The sequence below is a fragment of the Caloenas nicobarica genome, chromosome 19, assembly GCF_036013445.1.
Source record: "Caloenas nicobarica isolate bCalNic1 chromosome 19, bCalNic1.hap1, whole genome shotgun sequence".
In the NCBI taxonomy this organism is placed as follows: domain Eukaryota; kingdom Metazoa; phylum Chordata; class Aves; order Columbiformes; family Columbidae; genus Caloenas; species Caloenas nicobarica.
This window is the reverse complement of record NC_088263.1, coordinates 7,120,503-7,141,046: the sequence shown is the minus strand read 5'-3', so window position 1 is coordinate 7,141,046 and position 20,544 is coordinate 7,120,503. Positions and strand designations below refer to the sequence as shown.

The following is a 20,544-nucleotide window of genomic DNA, read 5'->3' as shown; positions in this document are numbered from 1 at the left end:
TTTTTAGGGATAAAAACAGCTCTGCTGGGATGAAAGCCTTCATATGCCAAACCCTTTAAACGGCTAAAATGGAGAACGTGCTACCGCATCATGGACACATGCGTATTTACACCAACTGAAGGAGGCCTGGGACCAAAATGTTCACATGTGAACATTGCTCATCTGCCAGCATCAATGCGAATCGAAGGAACATCAACTAGAGAGACAGGGGGAGGAATAATATTCCAGATTGCCATGTAGTCCTCCAAGCAGGCTGCACGTCAGCATTTCCCAGTGCTGATTTTGGCCACACAGCGTGTCTACGCTGGAGGAAAACGGAAGAATCGAAGTGCCATAATTTGGAAATACGTTACCTTAAATAACATGGTCAGAATTCTCTCTATTACAATCTGTTTGCCAAAGCAGACAAAAAGTATTTCATTACTGAATAAAATCTGTTCATCTTATTAAAAGTTTTAGAGAGATGAGTCTGATAAACAGGTAACACTATGGTTCCCTATGTTTTCATACTAAAGATTTTGCTGTCAGCATCACTGTAAGAAGAATAAAGCTCTGGCAGGACAAAGGAAAATTGGCCACCGTGGGCCACTACTATACTTTATTTTATTTTTTTCTATTTTTTATTTCTTTTTTTTCTCTCTGATGGCACAGGATCTGTCATCTGCTAGATGCTGGCGAGAAGAGCCTCAGCAGCCATGCTCCAGACCCACACTTCAACTTCTGCACAGGATCTAAAGAGACACTGCTTAAAATAGATTTGCTAAACCCAAGATTTTCCGAAATCCAATGCCAGCAGAAATGTTTCCATGAAATTCAAACAAAACAAAACGAAACAAAAATCTGTGGAAAACTACACTTTTATGCTAACATTTCTCTGCAGCATCCACAAAGCACAGCATTGCAACATTGCTACAGCACACAACGATCTAGGAAAAAAAATTAAGAAACTAGAGACTGGGCCCATATAAAAGTGAAAGTGCCTACCCGTCTCCAATGATCACGCTGAAATACTGTAGAGAAATCAAAACAGTAGTTAAAAATACTGCAGAATAGCTCAAGAAGCATTCTGTCCCTAATATTTGCAGGATTATAAGAAACAGGCACTGACTTTTCTGATTTAGCAAAGAGATTACCTTTTGAACATACAGGACAAGAATTCACCCTCAGAATATCTTATTAATAATATCTATTACATTCAGCTCTGATGTAACTGTACTATCGCCTACCTTAAGGTGTTTTGCTGCTGAGCTGTATTATACGTCACCAGAAGCTCGCTAAAGGAATAAACCTGTTTTGTCACCGATGTGACAATCGCAGTTTATCATATAATAACTACAGATGACGAACATTGCGATTGGGGTTCAGAACTGCCCAATTCAATTGCTACCACTTGACCTGGTACAGTCAGGGCACAAAGGATACCGGTAAGGTTTTCTTTCATGGTTTGGACATCCTACCTTTCCGTCGGATGCAGTGTTTATTCTGTAGTGGTACACCCTTCCTTCATATCGCAGGGAGATAGATCTCTGTCCTGGACTGCTCTCGCTCTCTCGCACGAGAAAGCTGCCATTGATACCGCTGCTCAGGAGGTACTCGGCAGCGTTCCGTGACACTGGTCCATGATACCAGGAATGCTTCTCCAAACTGTTCACCGGGGTGATGTAGTTGCTGGGTACCCAGCCTTGTCCGTTCTTCGTTTGGGCCTCGCACCATTCCCCATTGTGGTTGTAGCCCAGAACACGGAGCTTTTCACCTTAGCACAAGAAGACAATACATTTAGACGTGGCAAACCTGGGAGCTGAGGACAAAGATGGGCTCTTTCTGGCTACAGGTCATCAAATCATCTCCTGTAAGAACAGATATCTGACTGAGCAAGGAGCACGCGTGTTTCTTTGAGTGGACCCTCAAAGCCAAATAAAGTCACACACATGCTTCAGGAGTTTTCTGCACCAGTTCTGATACTGATTGAGCTTAAAAAATTCATCTAGCAAATTTTATTTGAACCGAGTTGGCTTGATGGGGCTAGGAGAGAGCAGGAGTAGATAAACAATTGAAAAATAATTTCAATTAGCAAGGTAAGCTGATGTGACTTGGAATACAGATAAGGAACAGAAGGATCGAGTAAGGAAACACACACTATATCTGTACAGTCATTTTTCATACAGGGACTGTGTTTCGGAGAACTATGAAAATGATGGAGGCCAGTCTTCAAAATCAGCTTAATTTCTCAGTTCAAATTCTTGCTCCTAACCAAGACCTTGGTTTTGGCAAACAGTTTCTTGCCCAATGCAAAAGCTTCAAAGAGTTTTAACCTTTTAAAAGGTTATGACTTTGTGAAACATTTGTATTTATTTAAGAAGAATTCCCACAGAAAAAAAAATTCCATAGGGTTTAGTGTATAACTCAGTTATCCCACAGTGGTTTTTCCTTCTGTGCCTTCTCACACACTCTGAGAACCGCTCTGCCCAGCGACCTTACCTTTAGTTATGCTGAGGGTGTTGTCCCCACTCGCCACAAAATCATACAGTGCAACAAAGAGGTGGGGGTCATTTTCACTGGGACAGGACAGGAGGTTTTCCTTGGAGTTCCAGCGAGCTGCTTCGCTCAGACCCTGGGGCTCAAAGTCCGACACCACCGGCCTCTGAAGGGCTTCTGGAGGAGGAAGAGAGAAAGAGGAAAAAGCGCGTTCATTTGTGCTGATAAAAGCCATCCGGTTAACCCACGCACTCTGATTTTCTCATTTGCATTATTTCTTGCCATGCGCGCTCCTCATGTGTCAGGGGAGAGATATGGACGGTATTTTAATGCAGATCTCCTGCCACATCGGCAGGACGCCCTCGTCCCAGAGCTGTCCCCCAGCCCCGGGAAAGGGAAAGCCGCTCTCCCTCCTTCCCTCCTCCCTCCGCGCTGCTCACATAGGCTCTTTGCTGCTTCTAAATCCTTTGGCTCATTCCCAACTTGCAAGAGTTAGATTTGAAAACAAACCCAAGCCCTTCAAAATCGCCAGAACGTGCAGCACAGAGAGCCAGGCAGGGGGAGATTTACAAGACGTGGTATTTGAGAATGAGATACGTACTTCCGTGGTTCACTGTATTTTTAATCATTTCTTATTTGAGTACAAGGCTGTGCCTTTTTTGTTGCCCTCTCTCCTGCTTGCTGCTCTCAAAACCAGAGTGCAGTGACAAGTGCACTTCACACAACGAGCTTTCTACATGTTCAGCAATCCTGAGTCACCTCCAGAAAAATAGATTCCTAAAAACTGAGCTTCACAGGTGAGTTAAAACCAACCACCAACGTTTTTGGTACACTGCAGCACTTCAGGTGTGTAATACTGTGTATCAGGCAAGTCCAAGTACACCAGTGAATTTTATCACAGTAGCTCCTGCAAACCATTATCTCCGTATCACGATTCACGAGTTTGGGGCAGTGACGCTCCAGGTAGTTGTGCCCCTCACTCCAATGTGCCACCTCCAGCTGGGCTGGCACAAACCCAGCCGAATAAGTTTTGAAAAATCTTGGTTTTTGAAGGGTTATTTTCCATCTGGATGGATTCCCTGAGCAAGGTCACAGCACACAAACCATGGCGTCAGTGCAGCTATGGGGACAGGAGACACAGCACTATCGCACCCAGCCCCTCGAACCACGAAATTGCTCTTTGTTACTCAGCATCAGCCCCTGTCTGCTCCCCCAAGGCTCCTGAATCCTTCTTCTGCACAGGTGAACGCAGCAGGGCTTTGGAAGGAGAAATCCCAGGCCAAGCGTCTTCCCACAACACGAATACCCTAACCCTACAAATGATAACAAGTCCCATTGTTTTGGTGGCAAAAGTGCCACTATCCACCCACACAGACTATGTGGCGTCCTCGGTGTGTTAGTCACGTCACCACTGGTAAAGGCTCTCTGGGTGATTATTTATGAAAACGAGTACTACTGTATTCTTTGGAAAAGGTAATATCATAAATGTGGGCAGAGAGCAAAGCAACAAGTATGCACATTGTTGGGCCTGTTTTCCTAGCCAAACCATATCTGCAGGGAGATATATTTTTATAGTGAACCCAAGAAGTCAAATAATTCTGCTTTCTAAATGATTCCACAGTCAGAGAAGGTGGTGGTGTCTTGGGTGGTTCTTTAAAGCACCTGGACATCCTTCTTTCCCCCTCCTGTTTCCAGCAGGAGAAGACATTTTAATAGCCTTGGTTTGCTTCAAGAGGGACGATGAGAAAAGAAACAGAAAATCCACTTTCAGAAAATGAAGCTATAATCATTTTACCATGCAAACGCTTTGATCCTGTCAAGCCCATTAAGCTCCCTTATCAAACACAGGGCACTGCAGTGACTGGAGATACTCCAAGGAGTTACACCGTCAGTGAACACCTGGAACAGACAGACGGCACAGAGCTGCGAGGAGCAGACACACAACCACAGCCAGGAGCAACGCAGTGATGCTCTCCCCCAAATACAGCACAAACCAGTGCATGCTGCACGGTGGGATGGACTGTAACCTCCATTAGGAAGCAAAATGCGTCCCCCACGGGGGAGCGATTCGAGAGGAAGGCAGGAAATCCAAGGCAGGCTCCCCTCCAACTCTAGTGTGATCGCAGCCCAGCAAGGACGGCTCAGGCACGGCCACGGAGGGGGATGCGGGAGGAGAGCCAAGCGCTCCGCAAGAATCCCTCCCTCGTGCCCAGACCACGGCGATGCTGGGACTGACTCATTGCACGTGGATGCCAAGGTACGCGCTTCGATTCAGAGCGTGAGACAACGCTGTGTCTAACACCAAAACCAAGCTGCGGTGTGAAAGTCAAGGAAGGCTGGTTTTGCTCGATGACATTCCTACAAACATTGACTCAGTGATCACTGTCTGCAAACCCAGGGACCGGTGAGAGCAAGGGCTGACAAATAAATGGATGAGAATTTGATAAGCTGGAAAACCAGACAAGTTCCTGAGCGAACGCAGAAGATGCTGCACACAGACAGGTTTGTCTCTTCTCTATCAAGCTGGGGGAGGTACATGCCGTGGAGGACAGCACAATGGGGAGATGCAAGACCCAAGTCTCAGGTTGGGTTAATACTGGCATTTCCAAAAGGCAGGAACCCCGACCTAAGAGCAGGGGGAGGGAAGGCAGCGACCGAACAAAGCTTGAAGGGCAGCAAGAACGGGAGGAGGAGGCCCTGAGCCAACACACAGAAGAGCGTAAAGGAAAGAGCAGAGTTGTGGTGACCCGAGTGTAGCAGAAGCTTGATAGACCGTGACAAAACACACTTTTAAAGGTCTGGGCCCCAAGAGGGGGCTGTCAGCAGATTTGGGACACAAAACCATGAAGCGAGAGAAGCTGACAGGACACGTCCATCTGGGAGCCACGCACAGCCGGCTGTCAGCAGCTCTTCTCCAGTACATTTGCCCAGACATCACAATTCTTCAGTGCAGGAATTAGACATTGCTGTTCATACGTATTGAGGGTCTTTTCCAACATACTACAGCTTCTTCACCTCCTACTGGTGGTTGTAACTACAACTCTACAACACCGCTGAGCTCTTCAATGGGACGGATTCCTCCTAATAAACCAGCCTGGCTGCTGTACCTACAGGAGGGGATCCTGGCACGGCAACGGGGCAGGAACCGAGCGTAATTCAATCTGTTACCTCTGCACTGTGATTCCTCCCACGTGCCCACTTTGTCTTCTGCTGCATCCCAGCAAGACTGTGATTTATTACTTTGATCACACCGTGCTCCAGATGACACCTGGACTCCTGGGAGGAGTCCCCAGGCAACGCTGTAATTCAGTTCTCCACTAACACCAACTAAATGACAACAATTAAAGCAGAGCAGACTTCAAAATAAGACAAAGCGGCTTTTACTTTGAAGCATTAACCATAAGAATGTCTCCATCCCCCCCCTAAATTTTTTACCAGGAGATGTTTATGTATGCACACAAAAAGGTTTCATAAGCACAGCTATCTCCTGCTAATTACTGTTTATACGAAGTCATGAATCATTGTTAGGGACTGTGTAAGAAGTTCTCAGATATGAAAAATTCTGGTCCAGACCAACGCAAGCAAATTTCCTCAGTAATTTAAGGGAAGGGTTGGAAAACAGGCAGAAGCACAGAATTCCACTCAGCTCTTCCAGGGCAGTCCCGAGAGAAGGAAGAGACCTCCTGTCTCCCTACAAAACAAACATCCTGTGGGCTTACAGACTGTGCTGGCATTTTTTCCACGAGGTTTCTAGAGCGAGAAAGCACAGAACACATCTAATAATCTCTTCAGAGGTACAGCACATGTTATCTAAAGCTTCTCCTTTCCCTACATTCTCCTGCTCTCCTTTTCCCCTGGAAGAAATGATGATAAATAGCAGAATAGCCTTGCAGATTTAACATATCCAAATGTTTATGAGTCTGAGCACATTTGATGGAGCAGCTGCCTCCCTGTCCCAGTATTTCCTTAGTGGCCCTCACGGATTCCCTATGCCTGATGGAATATGGATTAAAAAACCAAAAGAAAATCTGCAAACCAGATCTTTCTAAAGAGAAGGAAGGTTTCATGTTTTATTTCAGACTTGTCCCTTCAGTGTGATCATGCTCAGCTCTCCTGTCCCCCCCTCCACAGCCCAGGCCCGTACAACCTCTGATACAAAGGCTCTCGCTGTCGCTTCTGCCCTTGGCAGATATTTGAAAAGTCCATGTTCTTACAGCCAGCATGAGGACAAACGACCACTTTTTAAATATTCTGTATTTCTATACAGAGATGAAGAAGTGCAAAAATAGATCCAGCCTCTCTCAACCAGACCCACTCCCCCTATTTCCACCCCCAGCGAGGTGCCTTCATCATCATGCAGCTTTTGTTGTTGGTTTTTGGTTGTGGGGTTTTTGTTTGTTCGGTTTGGTTTGTTTGCTTGGTTGGGTTTTTTTGAACATTCACTCCCACATTAACCTGCAGGTTCCACTCGAGTTCATTCACTGAGTTTATTCCATTTATAACCCCTTAGTAACAAGGTAAATATCATCTTTCTCCAGCCAGCTAAACACAGTTGTAGATGTATGGAGTACAATAGTGGATATGGCAGAAATTTGGATTTTATTCCCAATCTGCTACTAAACTGCTGTTTGGCCTTAGATTATACCCTCTGGGAAAGGAAAAGCGTACCCAAGTCAACTTCAATGACACTCGCTTATTTCTGAAAACTCCACAATTTTTGTTCGGTTGCCTTACTAAGGGAGCAAAACTAGTGAAGTTTACCCATTTCTGAGCCCTGGGAGGGAAAGCACCGAGAAAGAACCATTGAGATTTACTGAGCAGCCCCAGACTGCTTGGGGAAGGACTAACACATCTTGTGGATGATCAGTTTTACACCTGAAGACAGTTACTGCCTTTCCTATGAAATGATAATCCTTTCCTCGCCACGACCCACGGGAAATGGCAGCAAGCACCATCAGCCAGGTCTTTTAACAAGGATGGGACAGGCAAGAACCACTGGAACAAGCACATAACTAGCAAGACATTACAAAGGCAGAAACACATTTAAAAAGAACTCTACTGAGTGATGGTAGATAAGAGGCCAAGAGGTGAGGAGCAAAAAATAGCCAAGAGGGGGAACAACCAGAAGGCTCTGCCCTGGGAGGCAGCAACGCCGTGTTAACGCGCTCACTCTTCGCAACAGATTGACCCAAGATCTGTCTGCGGATCACAGGGAAATCAGGGCAGGATGAGTCTTGGCATTTCAGATCTGGGTCTGCCTCAAAACATGCCCAAAGGCGTAAAAAGAAACTCTCCAGGAACGAGACAACGGCCACGGGCTGCTGCTCCTCCCCAGGCTCCTCTAACTGTAACGGGACACGCTTAGAAGAAAAAAAACAAATACAGACAATCTGACAGCTGGCAGGACAGAAATCATTTCAGTTAGAAAACAAAGGACTTTACTAGTGCCCCCCAAACAGCTTTTAAACTTTACAGAGAACACTGACAGATTTTAAACAAGGCTTCTGCCTTTTGGTGGCAGAGCAAGCCCAAAAAGGCAGCAAGACTATTCCAGCCCCTATTTGGGACATGGACACGTTCTGTTTTCCAGATCAGATTGGCAGCAGTACGTGCTGTGCCTCTTCTCTTCTACTCTTTACCCTTTCTTGGTGTGAAGTGGGCGAGGAATTCTTCGGTTTGGCAAAGGCAGAAAGGAGAAAGCAGATGAGAGAAATTCAGAACTCTCACATTTTAGAATAATATTTACTAGTGGGAATAGAAATGAGGGCAGAAAATGGCCAGCTTAACTATCAATATGAAATCTCAGTAATCGTTAGAACTAGTTTGAACTTATTTTTGATCAAGTTAAGAAAAGGTCTCAGGCCTGCCTGCACACAGCAAAGTGCTCGGCAGTGGGATGGAGCTCCTGCCGTCTCTCCGCACCTCCACAAACAGAACTCACCAAAAAATCCTCATTCCTGCACACTAACAGAGCACGAGAGCCTTTCAGAAGAGGACCACCATGAAAAGAAAAACCCCACACTTTTGATTACTCGGTCAAAAGACACATACATCTACACATGTGCCTGACTCTAAATCAACCTTACACCAAACCCAACCTCAAGACAATATTTTCCAGAAGTGTGGTTTTTAAAAAAAAAAAAAAAACAACGAACAAACAGATTTGGTTTTGTTACAGTTCCATGCTATTCATCAAGCAAACCCTGTGGTGTTTTTGTTAACACATGGAAGCCAAAATAAGAAATTTATTTAGGTACAATTTAATCTATCTTCCACACTGCAACTGGTTTTCAACACAACTAATAGATCTTCCATCCTTTACGCAGTTATGGTTAAGGTCTCATAGTTTACTATAGTAAAGAAACTCTCAGCTTTCCCCTCATATCCTCAACAGCTTCCCATACAATAAGGCAAAGAGAGCAGAGATAAATCCTCCAGTGGTGTCACCATCATCTCCTCAGTCCTTTGGAAGCTCCGGCGAGGCTGTGGGACGTGCGTGGGGCTGGACTGGCCACCACGCGTGGCTCACGGGGACCCAGGGTCCCTCCTTCGTGGCTTTTGTCCCAAGCCTGCCCCTTTCTCCCAAACCATCAGGCCGGCCTTCGCACGACGGCAAGTTGAAGTGGATGCTGTCAAAATTAACCAGCCCAGATGTAAAAACCTGGTATGTTCCTCAGGGTAATAACACAAGGATATTTTCACTTGTGCCCTTGGAGCACAAGGGTTTGGGACAAGCCACCACTACTCTTTTGAAGAGTCCCCAGCAGGGCTTTCAATGTCACCACCATTTTAATAAGAAAGCTGCCTAGGAATACTATGTGGGGACCTCCAGCTTTAGAAAGGAATAACACAAAAGTTTTTTGGGTGGTTTTGGTTGGTTGGTTTTGGTTTTGTTTGGTTTGGTTGTTTCCAAATGTCCTTAACAAATAGTTCCTCACTTCTCACCCTGCTTTCCAAGAGACCCACAGTGGCCTACAGCAGGTCCTGGGCTGCCCGTGTCCTCACCGACTGTCCCAGCATTAAGGTCGCAGTTGCCACATTTGTTCACCTTCAATATGCCGCGTGGGTGCTGGCTTCAGTTTTGCCCCACACTGAGCTGAGAATGAGACTGAGCTACTTTGGTAGAAGAGAATTTAAAAGTTGTTTCAATGCTTATTTCCTACCCCGTCATAAATAATAAATGCACAACCGCAGTCTCAGGGAGGCTGAAGGTAGAAATACTACAATATTTAGTGCGTCGGCCATCATGTTGTTAACTGGGTACTGCCTATACGGCGCAAGTCAAACTATGCTCTAATCCTGTTATGCAACTTCATTGCAAATTGGGGAGGGGGGGAGTGGTTGTAGCACACACACACAAAAGGGGAAAACTTGCAAAAACAGTCAGGCTAACACCGCTGTAACATCATCCCATAGCATTCATTCCAGCAGGGAAAAGAGGCCCCAAGCTCTGCCTGCACCCCCAGGGCTGTGCTGAAAGATCCAACTGGACAGAAAGGAGCAGCCTCGACACACGGCCCGGCCCTGCCTGAGTAAACCAGGGCCAGGACACAGACTGAGCTCTTATACACATGAAAGATCACAGAAGAACTCAGTCACGTAGGAAAGATTGAAATTATTAATAAGCATCTGCCCACCATTAGGTTTCTGAAACTTTAAATAAGTAAAAAAGTCCTCTGCAAACTGTTCTTTGACTTTAGACAACACAAAATTCTTCAGAGCCGCTAAACACGTCTGATAAATACAGACTCTTGATCCGAAATGTCTTCACACGGGTTTGCCAAGAGAAGCCATTTGTAGATTTTGAGATTCCTAACCTATGAATTTTCAAGGACCATTTCTCCACTGAATATTCCAGAGTTGAGCAAGAGCAGCTTGCGATAGGCCCCAGGAAATCAGCTGCTGCCTTTCGTGCCTCTGATTTGACGAGTTGGCACGGTCCTGGCATGCGGATTATTTTTTACTGAAGCAACATCCAGCAACACAAAAGAAGTTGAAGAAGCTGGGTCTGAAGCCACACTGGGGTGAAGAACTTGCTCGAGCTCACATCGAGCAAGACCTTGGCCCAAAGTCGCCCAGCCCGGCATGGTGGCTCTGTCACACAAGCTTTCAATCTGAACTAGTCGGGTCCATGTGTTTAACACCTCAGTGTCTCTAAATAACCACGGCTGTGATTCAAAAATCACCTTTCGAAAGCAAACATGCAAGAAAATTCAGTTAAACGAATGCCTATGGAAAGCAAACTTACAAGGGGACAAGCCAAATGGACTAAGAGATTAACATGTATTAACATACGCTGGAAATATTTTACCGATAGACTCATCTAAATTTTCTTCCTGAGCCTGGAGTTGGTTTTACCATCCTTCCCTCACATCCAAAATAAGAGAGATCCTTCCACTGGCAAAATAAAAATAAAGCCAAGGCCTGAAGATACGGCTTTGTTTATGGGTTCGGCAATAAGATCACTTGACATTTTACAACCATAAATGGTAGAGCCGCGCTCCCTTTGTATACTGCAGTTAATGAAAGTCACCTGGGGTCCGGATGCCGCGTACACCCTCACCCCCGCACGCAAAAGCCGAGCCTAAAGCTGGCTGGTACCAAATATTGCCCCAAGCCTGGCCCCAAATTGCGAGCAAGGGATAAAACTTGTGTTTGGGGTGGCGATGGGGTCAGGCCATGTTGCTTGGGGAACTGCCGAGGAGACACGTCCCAACCAAGGTCCTTTTGGGTACTCACCTTCCAGGTAGCAGCTGGAGGAGGAGGAAAGCCCTTTCTTCGATTTGCAACCCACCAATTTCAAGCAAATCTCCAACATTTTCATTTGTTAGAGTTTGGCTTCAGCTGTCTGGTTTCCCTTCCCACCCCGTCCTCTTTCAAGCTTCTTCTCGAGTTATCCAGTAAAAGTCTTAAAAAGAAAAAAGCTCTGGGAAGAGTTTAAAAAAAAAAATCCAGGCAAAGTGTAAAAGATAATACCCAGGGGAAGACTAAAAGAAAATATCCGGGAAAAGTCTTAAAGAAATTATCCAGAAAAAGTCTACGAGAAAATATCCAGGAAAAGTCTAAGAAATCCAGCGCTCTGAAAACCATTACAAGGGCGAGCCCGAGAGGCAGAAAATCCTGGGGCCCCGCGTCTCCTCTCGCGGGGAGTGAACTCCAGCCATCTTCCCTCCTTCCCAACTCTTTTGGCGGGAGAGAGGAGGGGGCAGGGGAAAAAAAAAAAAAAAAAGGGAAATTTTTTTTAAAAAAAAAGAAGAATGAAAGCAAATCCAAGCAAGTTGGGCAGAGTTAGCGCTGGGCACGCTCAGCGGCAGCTGCCCGCATGCTGCCGGCGCTGGGTGCAGGCAGGGCTGGGCGCAGGCAGGGCTGCCAACAAAGGGCCCCTTCAGCCGCTGCCTCCCTCCATGACATCAGGCGGGCGAGCAACGCCCTCGCTCCTTAACCCTCCTCCTGCCTGCGCCCTGCCTGCTCAAACAACGCCAGCGAGGCCGGGGCGAAAAATCAACAAGTTTTCCCCGGTCTGGGAGAGCCCTCGTTGGTTTGGGAAGGGGGGAAAGGGAGGATTAAGGGATAACGCTGCTGTGGTGCTTGTGCACAGCTCTGGTAAAGTGAGTGAGCTGTAGGCGATAGTGAAAAGTCTTAGATGCGGGTTGTTTCACAGCATGCTAATGGGACTTGCAACAGGGAGAAGTGAACTGAGAGCGGAGCCCGTCTGTGCCCAGCACAAAAACTGCCGGGGAGCTGGGGGTGCTGCCCAGAAGATCCAGTCGTAGCATCACTGTGACAATTACAGGCAAATGGATTCAAATCTCAGCTGATGCAATTACACTTGCAGGATACTACTCCTCTTGCACAAAAGTTTGCACTCTCCCACTACCCACTGGTTTTTTCCCCTGCAAACTGTGCCTTTCCCTTGCAGGTTTCTCAAGGCTACACGTTAATTACTGCTGTCCAGTTTTGCATTTTTTACGGAGTGCTTTCTGGCATTATTGCATGTCTCCTTTTTACAACAACCATCACTTTCACTATATTTATTTATATTCTGTATGTGTATATACATATTGTATATATAAAGGAGACAGTAAATTGGGTGTGTATACAATTGAATTTTTTTCCACTCAGAAATCCTTTTTCATTTCCCAAACCTTGGGGTGCTTTTGCTGCTCAGAGCGAGAGGTGCTCAAGGGTGCAGAGCTCATCAGGCTGCAAAATACAGAGGCTGGGTATAAAGGACTGGGAAGCCGACCCCATCACAAACCCCTCCGCAACGTGTGGAGCACTTGGTGTGTCACACACAGGATCAACAAAGCAGCAAATCTTCGTTTTTGTCCCTGCAAACTCCTCTCCACATCTGACAGTTTATTTTGGCAAGGTTACTGACTAGCTAGCCCTCTTTTGCCCTCCAACGTTTTCAAACATTGAATACTTTGGGGGAAACTCCGCATGCTTCCAGCATCTGAGGACCATGCCTTCGGAACAGCAAACATTGCTCAGGCTCTTTAAACATTATTTTACAGCATTACTTTGCCTCAGACTTCTGATCCACGGGTTGTACGCCTGAAAGACAGCTTGGAAAGAAATCCATGGTCTCTCAACCCATACTGAACTGCAATAATAGCATTTGCGTTTTTTTAACTACCGCAAGTCACATCATTTCTAGCAGAGAAATAATCACGGTTGAGGACGGCATGATGTTCCAAGTGCTTTCATGCTTTTTCTCAGAGAAGACGAACATGGATATCCCCATTTAATAAACCAGGAAACAGTGAGAGAACGTAAACATTTCCTCGGCTTAGTCCAGAGAAGAGATGAGGCTACAGATGCGATCCCCACCTCTGGCAGCCTGCACGTGCGTTAGAAAGAGAACGATGCGGCTCTCCCTGGGCTCCCCCTTCCTCGCTCCACCTTTGGAGGAACATTTCTATTTTATGGAAGCACGAGAGTTTCAAGAGAAACCAACCCACTATCTCCTTGGTTCCCTGCCTGCCAAACTTCATATGAAACCGCAGAGAACTTAGGCAAAACTGCGCTGGGAGGTAATTTAAAAAAAAAAAAAAAGGAGTTAAAAGCAGATTTAGAGGAGGAAGGTTATATAAATCACAGGAGGAGCTCAGTCATCATGTGTTTAGGCCCACTGTCATGTTTAGGGAACTGGGATGAAGTAACATGGTAAGGGCAGCCCAGGCATCTTGCACACAACTTCTTTTCCATGTGAGGAGCATCCCTGTCCCGCTTCTCCTCCAAGTGCAGCTGTAGGAACGCGGAATCCCTGTAGCGTTCCCCTGGCAGCACAAAGGAACACCAGGAACACCACCCAGCCCTTACAATTAAGGTTAATATGATGAGCGCTGGCAGAATTAATGCGGATTACATTCCTGATGAAGTCCTGGGGTTCTTATTCCAGAAGAAGAATGCCTCATCTCAAATTAAATTAACCCGCTTGCAGAAGAGCCTCAGTGTAAGAGAAAGGCATCCACTCGGGGAGTCAAACACAAAGAGCTACCCTGGGATAACTTCCTCTGGAGATAAACAAATTAATTTCCTTTATGTTTCCACACAGACAAGCTTGTGTGGTCCCTCTGCTACAAACTTCAATGTTTCCTCTTTTGTGTCATGGCAAACTAGGCTGTAAATACTTTGAGCAAATACCCTGAAAATGCCATGGAATTAACTGGAGAAACAGAAATAAAAGCCATATTGGTAGCGTCACACGAACTCTGCTGCTCTTATGGCTGACATCTATTAATCCCTTTCATGTTTGCTTGCCATATACACATCTTAGAATGAAATCAGTCATGAGAAGCACGCAGACTTCTGGACTACAGAGTGACTCCTGCAACCTTCAACTCGGCTTCTGCTGCAGAATAGCAAAACAATTTTGGTCGGGAGCAGCCTCAGGCCCCCGTTTCAACCTCCCACTCCGAGGGCAGCCATCTATCCACATCAGGCTGTTCCAGGCTTTTTGCAGCTAAACTTTAACCGAGACTGCTGGGCAGCTTGAAACACTTTTTAATCCTCTTATATCAATCCCGATTTGCCTTGCTGCAAGTTTTGAATGTTGCTTCTCCTCTTCGTGCTGTGCATCTCTGGGAAGAGTCTCTCCGGTCACCAGCTGGGTGGTTACGAGAGCACTGGGACACCCTCAGCCCCTCGGCCCGGGGGGCACCGACGGCTCCGGCCCCCGAGTGTGTCAGCATCTGCTCCAGGGGAAGGAGGAGCTGGACGCCGCGCTCCAGATGTGGCTTCACAAGCGCCAAGAAGAGGGAAATAATCACTTCCTTCGACCTGCTGGCTCTGCTCTTGCTAATGCAATCCAGCATCCATTAGCCTTTATTGTTCATGCTCATACACCAGCATAAACCTATTTAGCCAACTGCCTTCATGTCTGAGCTGCTTCTAGCAGATAGCTATTGATTCTTTACTTTCTTAAAGCTACCCAAAATTTGGGGACAGATTTTTCCAAACGAGAACAATCGCACACATGCACAACAGTGGCAGCGAAAGGACCGGACTCCATGAGCAGAAAGTGAGTTTTGGCACGATCCAACCACGTTAGCAGCTGGAGTGAATTTTGTTGCGATACCATTAAAAACAGCTTGAGTGCTCGTCACCCATTCAAAAGCAGAGCTTAATTTTGTTTTAAAATCCTCTTCTGAAACACGGAAAGCTAAAAGAGTTTGAAGCCCCAAACGCTGGGTATTTTTTGAGAAGCATGTTCAGCTGTTTGGGGATGGAAAAAGTCACTTGAAACAGAAGCAGCACAAAGTAGCGGTTAAAGCAAAGGAGTAAGAAAAACAGCAGATTCTTGCTTACAGTTATAAGTTACCTGTGCCATATCTTGCTCTTCTTTAAATGCAACTGAGAATATCCCCACGGGTGTTAAAGACGAACTCGATGCAGGTTGTAAAGCACTTTGCTGTCTCGAGGTATTTGGAGCAATGAAAAGTTGAATCACATCATTTGTAAGACACATTTTTCTTAGTAAGTGATAAGTTTACATGTGATTTTGGGCATTCATAGGTCACTATCTTTATGATTAAAAATAGGACCATGCCACAGAGCGCTGCCACACTACACAGCTCTCTACTGATGACATCTTTCACATAGTGGAATAACACATTCTAATACCATTACCTGATTAAAAATATATGTGTATATGAAAATGATCAAAGCAGCCGATGTTGAAAGCCATGAATGACCACAGCATGTGCTACAGACACAGCTGTAACAAAGCTGGGCTTTGATCCAACAGCAAATGCAGTATTGACTGTTTTCCTAGGGGCTGATCCACCTTTGTCTGACAGATTCCAGTTTCCCTTTGGGTTTTCAGATCCTCCACCTAACGCCTTCATCCACACTTAGGTACAATGCGCCAAACTTTTTTGGAAGATACTGGTGTGTATTAGATGGGTATTAGATTGGGAGGACTAGCAGCTTTAAAATTGTGTACTGAACTCTACCTTCTTGGCACATGCGGCACAAAACACTGGTGGAGTTTTGTAGAACTGTTTGCAATTAATACAATCAGTAGGTCTTGCACGTTAAGTCGTGAGAGTTTTACTATGGTATGTCAAAGAAAGCACGGCAGAAGGGAGTCCGAGACTGGCAGGGTTAGACCTGAGTGCACGTCCCACATCCAGCCCATTAAAGCCACCTCAGATTTAAACAACTGTCTCTTGAGTCAGTCACCTCTTCGTCTCAATAATTGTTCATTGACACCTTGTAACTACTCCAAAGAACAAGTGAAAACAAGTCTGCCAGGATACTCCCACATTCTCCTCTTACCAATGACAGCATTACACAAAAGCCAATTATGTTTGTGATTTATTACTAGTACCTGCCACGGAATAGGTAGAGCGTGAGAAAAGCCCTTGTTGGTGTTTGCACATAGAATGACTTACATCAGCCCAGTAAAGCTTTCCAAGTTTGTTCACGCACCCAAGGAGAAAGCCCAAGGCACCAAGATACGTATTTGGTGATCACCAGGCACCGGTAATACCAGTGGCATTAGTAACACACACCCAGACAAACAGAGCTCGGGTGGTTTTACCGCTCAGCCCAGATGAACCCTCGTGATCTGTGTCATCCCAGTCTCTCCAGCTCTGCCCCAGCTCAGAACTCGGTGCCGCCTTTGCCTCTTTTCTTCTACCTTTTAATATAGACATCTCTACCTTTCCTTTTCCAGTTCACGTACAGAACATTTTTACAGAGACCATTATTCTACCTTTCTATTGAAGCTCTTCTGAAAATTCAGCTGACAGATTTACAATAGCTAGTTAAAACAGCATGTTAAAAACAAAAGCCTCTTGCTACTAATCTGACCAATCGACGATAGGCATTATTGTGAATTAAAAAACGCCACACATCAATTTGAACAAAGGCTGGTTAACACCTGAGCGCAAACAGTGTTTTCCTTCCTTTCCTCAGAAACCATCTAGCACAGCGTGAATAGATATCTGCACATACAATGAAATATTAACACTTGTGGCACTTGGACTTAGCAAGTCCCACTCTCACAGGAAGAAACTTAAAAAAAACAACAAAAAAGCCAGGTCACAAAAAGTCCACTGTACACATCAACAGAAAAACAAAGGATTTTGCAACACAGCATGTGCATTTGTTGTTTTTTTCTCCATGATTTAACAGATGTTTGTTATTTGCGATTTTCATGAGTGCAGGAGGAGGCTGAGAAGTGGTGGGATTCCAGAGAGGGGATGTTCAACTATTTGCAATTCCTTTCAAGCAACAGGAGAGAATCCTTCTTCTTAAGGTAGTAACAAGGCAGAAGATACTACTAAATTTCTGCAATAGTGGTCTGTTTTCACAATACTCGTGCGAAAAAGCAAGATGGGTTGTGAGCTCCACAGGGAATTGCCTGGGTATCAGCGTTTGAAGCCTATAAGGTTAAATCCCAGTCCAAAGGGGCTCTTCACAAATCACTGGAAAAGTTTTGGGTGCCTTCCATTGAACACTTTTTGAGACATCTGCAGGCAAAGAGAAACTTGCACTTTTCGGATCCGAAAAAATTAGCAACTTACCTTAAAAAGACACACACACCAAAAAAAAAATAGAACAGAAACTCCTACTTACTCTAGTCAGTTTATTAAGGTTGTAAAAGAAGGAGTGGGGGCTGAGAGGTTCTGTGCAATAGGGAGAATTAGGGATCCCACTGAAATTCAGTATTTTGTGCCAGAGCAGAGCAGAGAGGGCTTACAGCCAGGCAGGATGCCATCAGAAAAGATACATACTTGGAAAGGATCAGAAAATAAATTTTAAAGAGGTTTCATCGCCAAACACTGACACAGATCTTGAGTGGGAGCATTTCCGTATTTCTTTTAAATGAAAGGGCAAGGAAATGGAGATGGAAAAAGTAAAGTTAAAACAAGAGGTTAAAATGGGGAGCTGGAAGCTGATGAGCTCATAGTTATCTTGTGTCGCCCTGAGCATGTCCACAGAAGGACCAGGAGGACCAGTGAAATGTGGTTTAGTCCCAACAGTACCGAAGTGGTTAATTCCTTCCATTCAAGAGCTGAAAAAAATCTGCCAAAGCAGAAGACCAGGCCTAAGAGATCAAATTACACATGAGGAGGGGGTGGAAGGGGAGAGGAAGAAAAGAAAACAAGTATTACTGAACCAGACCCAGCAGGGAGGAGGAGGATGGAGGAGGCAGGTTCATCCCTGCAAACACCCTCGCTCAGCCGTTCCCCACATCCACAGCTCGGGAATATCGACCTGTACCGAGCACCTGAACCCTGGACAATGTGAAAAACCTTTTGTGCATCAGCTATTGAATTAATACCACTGGAAGAGTTGAAATTTCTTTCTTCCTTGCTCTGCCCACCAGAGCTGCGCAGCCCTGCGGGAATTTCTCTCCCAAGGGGAGAGTCACTCGAGCGCAGCTTAGGGAACGTGTCCGGCACACTTGCTGCTGCCACAGGTATAGGAATCCTCAAAGTACTTGAAAGGCAAAGAAAAAAATATCATGCATAGCAGACACGAATAATAGTCCATCAATACACAATCCATCAGACCTAGTAGCAATTCAAGCCCTGTTCCTTGGAGCTGATCGCACACAGAAGGTCTCGCGGTAGCATTCACGTTTTCAGGGCTCCCTACCCAGCCGTGCACCTTTCCTCTGGTCCTCACCCACCAAAGCTGTTTCAGCATTGAATTCGGCAAAAATTACAATAATTTTCTGAAATGCAGAAAATTTAAAGTATAATAACACACAGAGCAACAGGAGACTGGGATCAGTTCAATTGCAAGGACCCCTTTTCTCAGGGGATCTGATCTTAAACAGAGTTTACGCTTTCGAACAGCCTCAATATTGACGGACAGAAACCTTTACAGGATCACAGCATAAACATTTCCTCACACTGTAACAAGTGTAAATTTTTTTAAAAAAAATAAACAAACAAACAGACACACACAAAAACCCCCAAACAAACAAAAGAAACAGACAACAGTGCCTTCTGATGAGGAATCAAGACTTCGCTACCTCATCCATAGGGGAGTACATTATTTTAAGAAAGTAGAAGCCCTTTCTAAATATATCAATAAAAAAGCATCTATATAAATGTAAAGGATGCTACATAAAAACATCTACAGTCACTTGATTTGAATTACAGTATTTATCCACCCTCCGTATTTCCTCTCAAGCCTCCTTCACATATGCAGGTGAAGTGTCTGGTGCTCCATGGCACTAATTGCTTATTATTCCCAGTGTAAGAAATTAAATATACACTCTCAGGAAGGAAAAGCTTCCAGTTAATTAGAATTGCCTCCAGCAATGGTTCCCTCCAAACAGTTCAGCATTTTATTCTGCTGTCAGGACACAATATAAGTAGTTTTAAGGGTCCTGCTGGGACTATGACGTACAGACAGGACGGGTCTTTTCTCTTGTGAAGACTGGAGCCAACAAACAGCAACTTCAGACAGAAAGAAGCTACTGCACTCTGAATCAAGGAAGATGTAAAGATGTGTATATATATATATATATACACACACCTCCATCCTGGTCCAGCTGGAGCAAGGATGCAGGAGGAGGTGTCCACTTCACTCGTGCACTGCTGAGCGTAGACAGATGCAGTTCAAGTGCTAGACCTAGTCCTAAACTTTCACAAGGGCTTAAAACACTGTTTTGCAATTACCGAACATAAAACCACATTGAAAGAAGCATTTTAATTTGATTTTTTTTTTTTTTAAGCTAGGTAACATTCCCTCTAGGTTGCACCATTAAGACAAAGCAAAAGCCTGATGCCAAATTCATCAGGGCAAAGTTTCTTAAATTAAATCCTTTTGGAATGAGTTTCCTCAGTATGTGTAGAGTCTAATGCTTGTCATATTTGCATTTAGATTTAGAAAATGGCATGAGACTGCGGAATATCTCTAAGCTTTCTGCTTTTCCAGGCAAAAGCAGCAAGATGAAGACGGAAAATACAAAAAAGAAATCAGTGCTCCCGATCTCCAGTAACCCCAACCTCTGCCTCTCCATGTATTTTGAGAAATCCAAAGTTCCTTTCTTTTAACTCCCTCTTTACCCTACCTGCCCGTCGTTAATCAGAGCCGTTCACAGAGCAGATATATTACATGTGGTCTGAGGTTTACAGCTGCTGGCATGAAGAAAGATTGTAGAATCTGTCTGCCTGCATACTAGACAGAAAAAAAAGTGCAAAGTGTAAATGAACAGCCAGCACCCCATGCGCGATACGACCTGCTCCACGCTGGCCCTGGAGCTGCCACATCTTGCACTTCGGGCTCAGCTGGGTCACTTCATTCACAGCTTTTCCTATTTCTGACCAAACGCCATCCCGAGGTCTCATGTCAGTGACGCATGGATCGGCCAAACTCCATGTTATTTCTACAGTGGGGGTCTCTGATACAATCTCTCGTTGTATTTTCTTGTTCTTACTTTCTCCGTGAAGGAAAAGTCATGCAACGCTCTCAGTGAAAATAAACAATATCCAATACTTTCTGAAGTCGCATCTCCCAACACGTTGCAAGAGGAACGGAAAATATCACGTTTCCCAGGTACGATACAATGGACGCTCCTTTGACTTTACTAGATAG

The 20,544-nt window shown here is 45.1% G+C and overlaps 1 protein-coding gene across 2 annotated transcripts in view; it reads right to left on the bottom strand.

Moving 5' to 3' along the window:
* Positions 1-20,544, bottom strand: part of ABL1 (ABL proto-oncogene 1, non-receptor tyrosine kinase) — a 76,595-nt gene that overhangs the window by 19,813 nt on the left and 36,238 nt on the right. Inside the window, exons 1-3 of one of the 2 annotated variants that reach the window (XM_065648341.1) lie at positions 11,215-11,807; positions 2,479-2,652; positions 1,458-1,753 (exon numbers count right to left, since the gene is read on the bottom strand). In XM_065648341.1, coding sequence (XP_065504413.1) covers positions 1,458-1,753; positions 2,479-2,652; positions 11,215-11,299 — 555 coding nt within the window. In that variant the 5' untranslated portion in view covers positions 11,300-11,807. Of the gene's footprint in view, positions 1-1,457; positions 1,754-2,478; positions 2,653-11,214; positions 11,808-20,544 lie in introns of those variants that run through there. The other variant, XM_065648340.1, reaches the window with a different exon arrangement.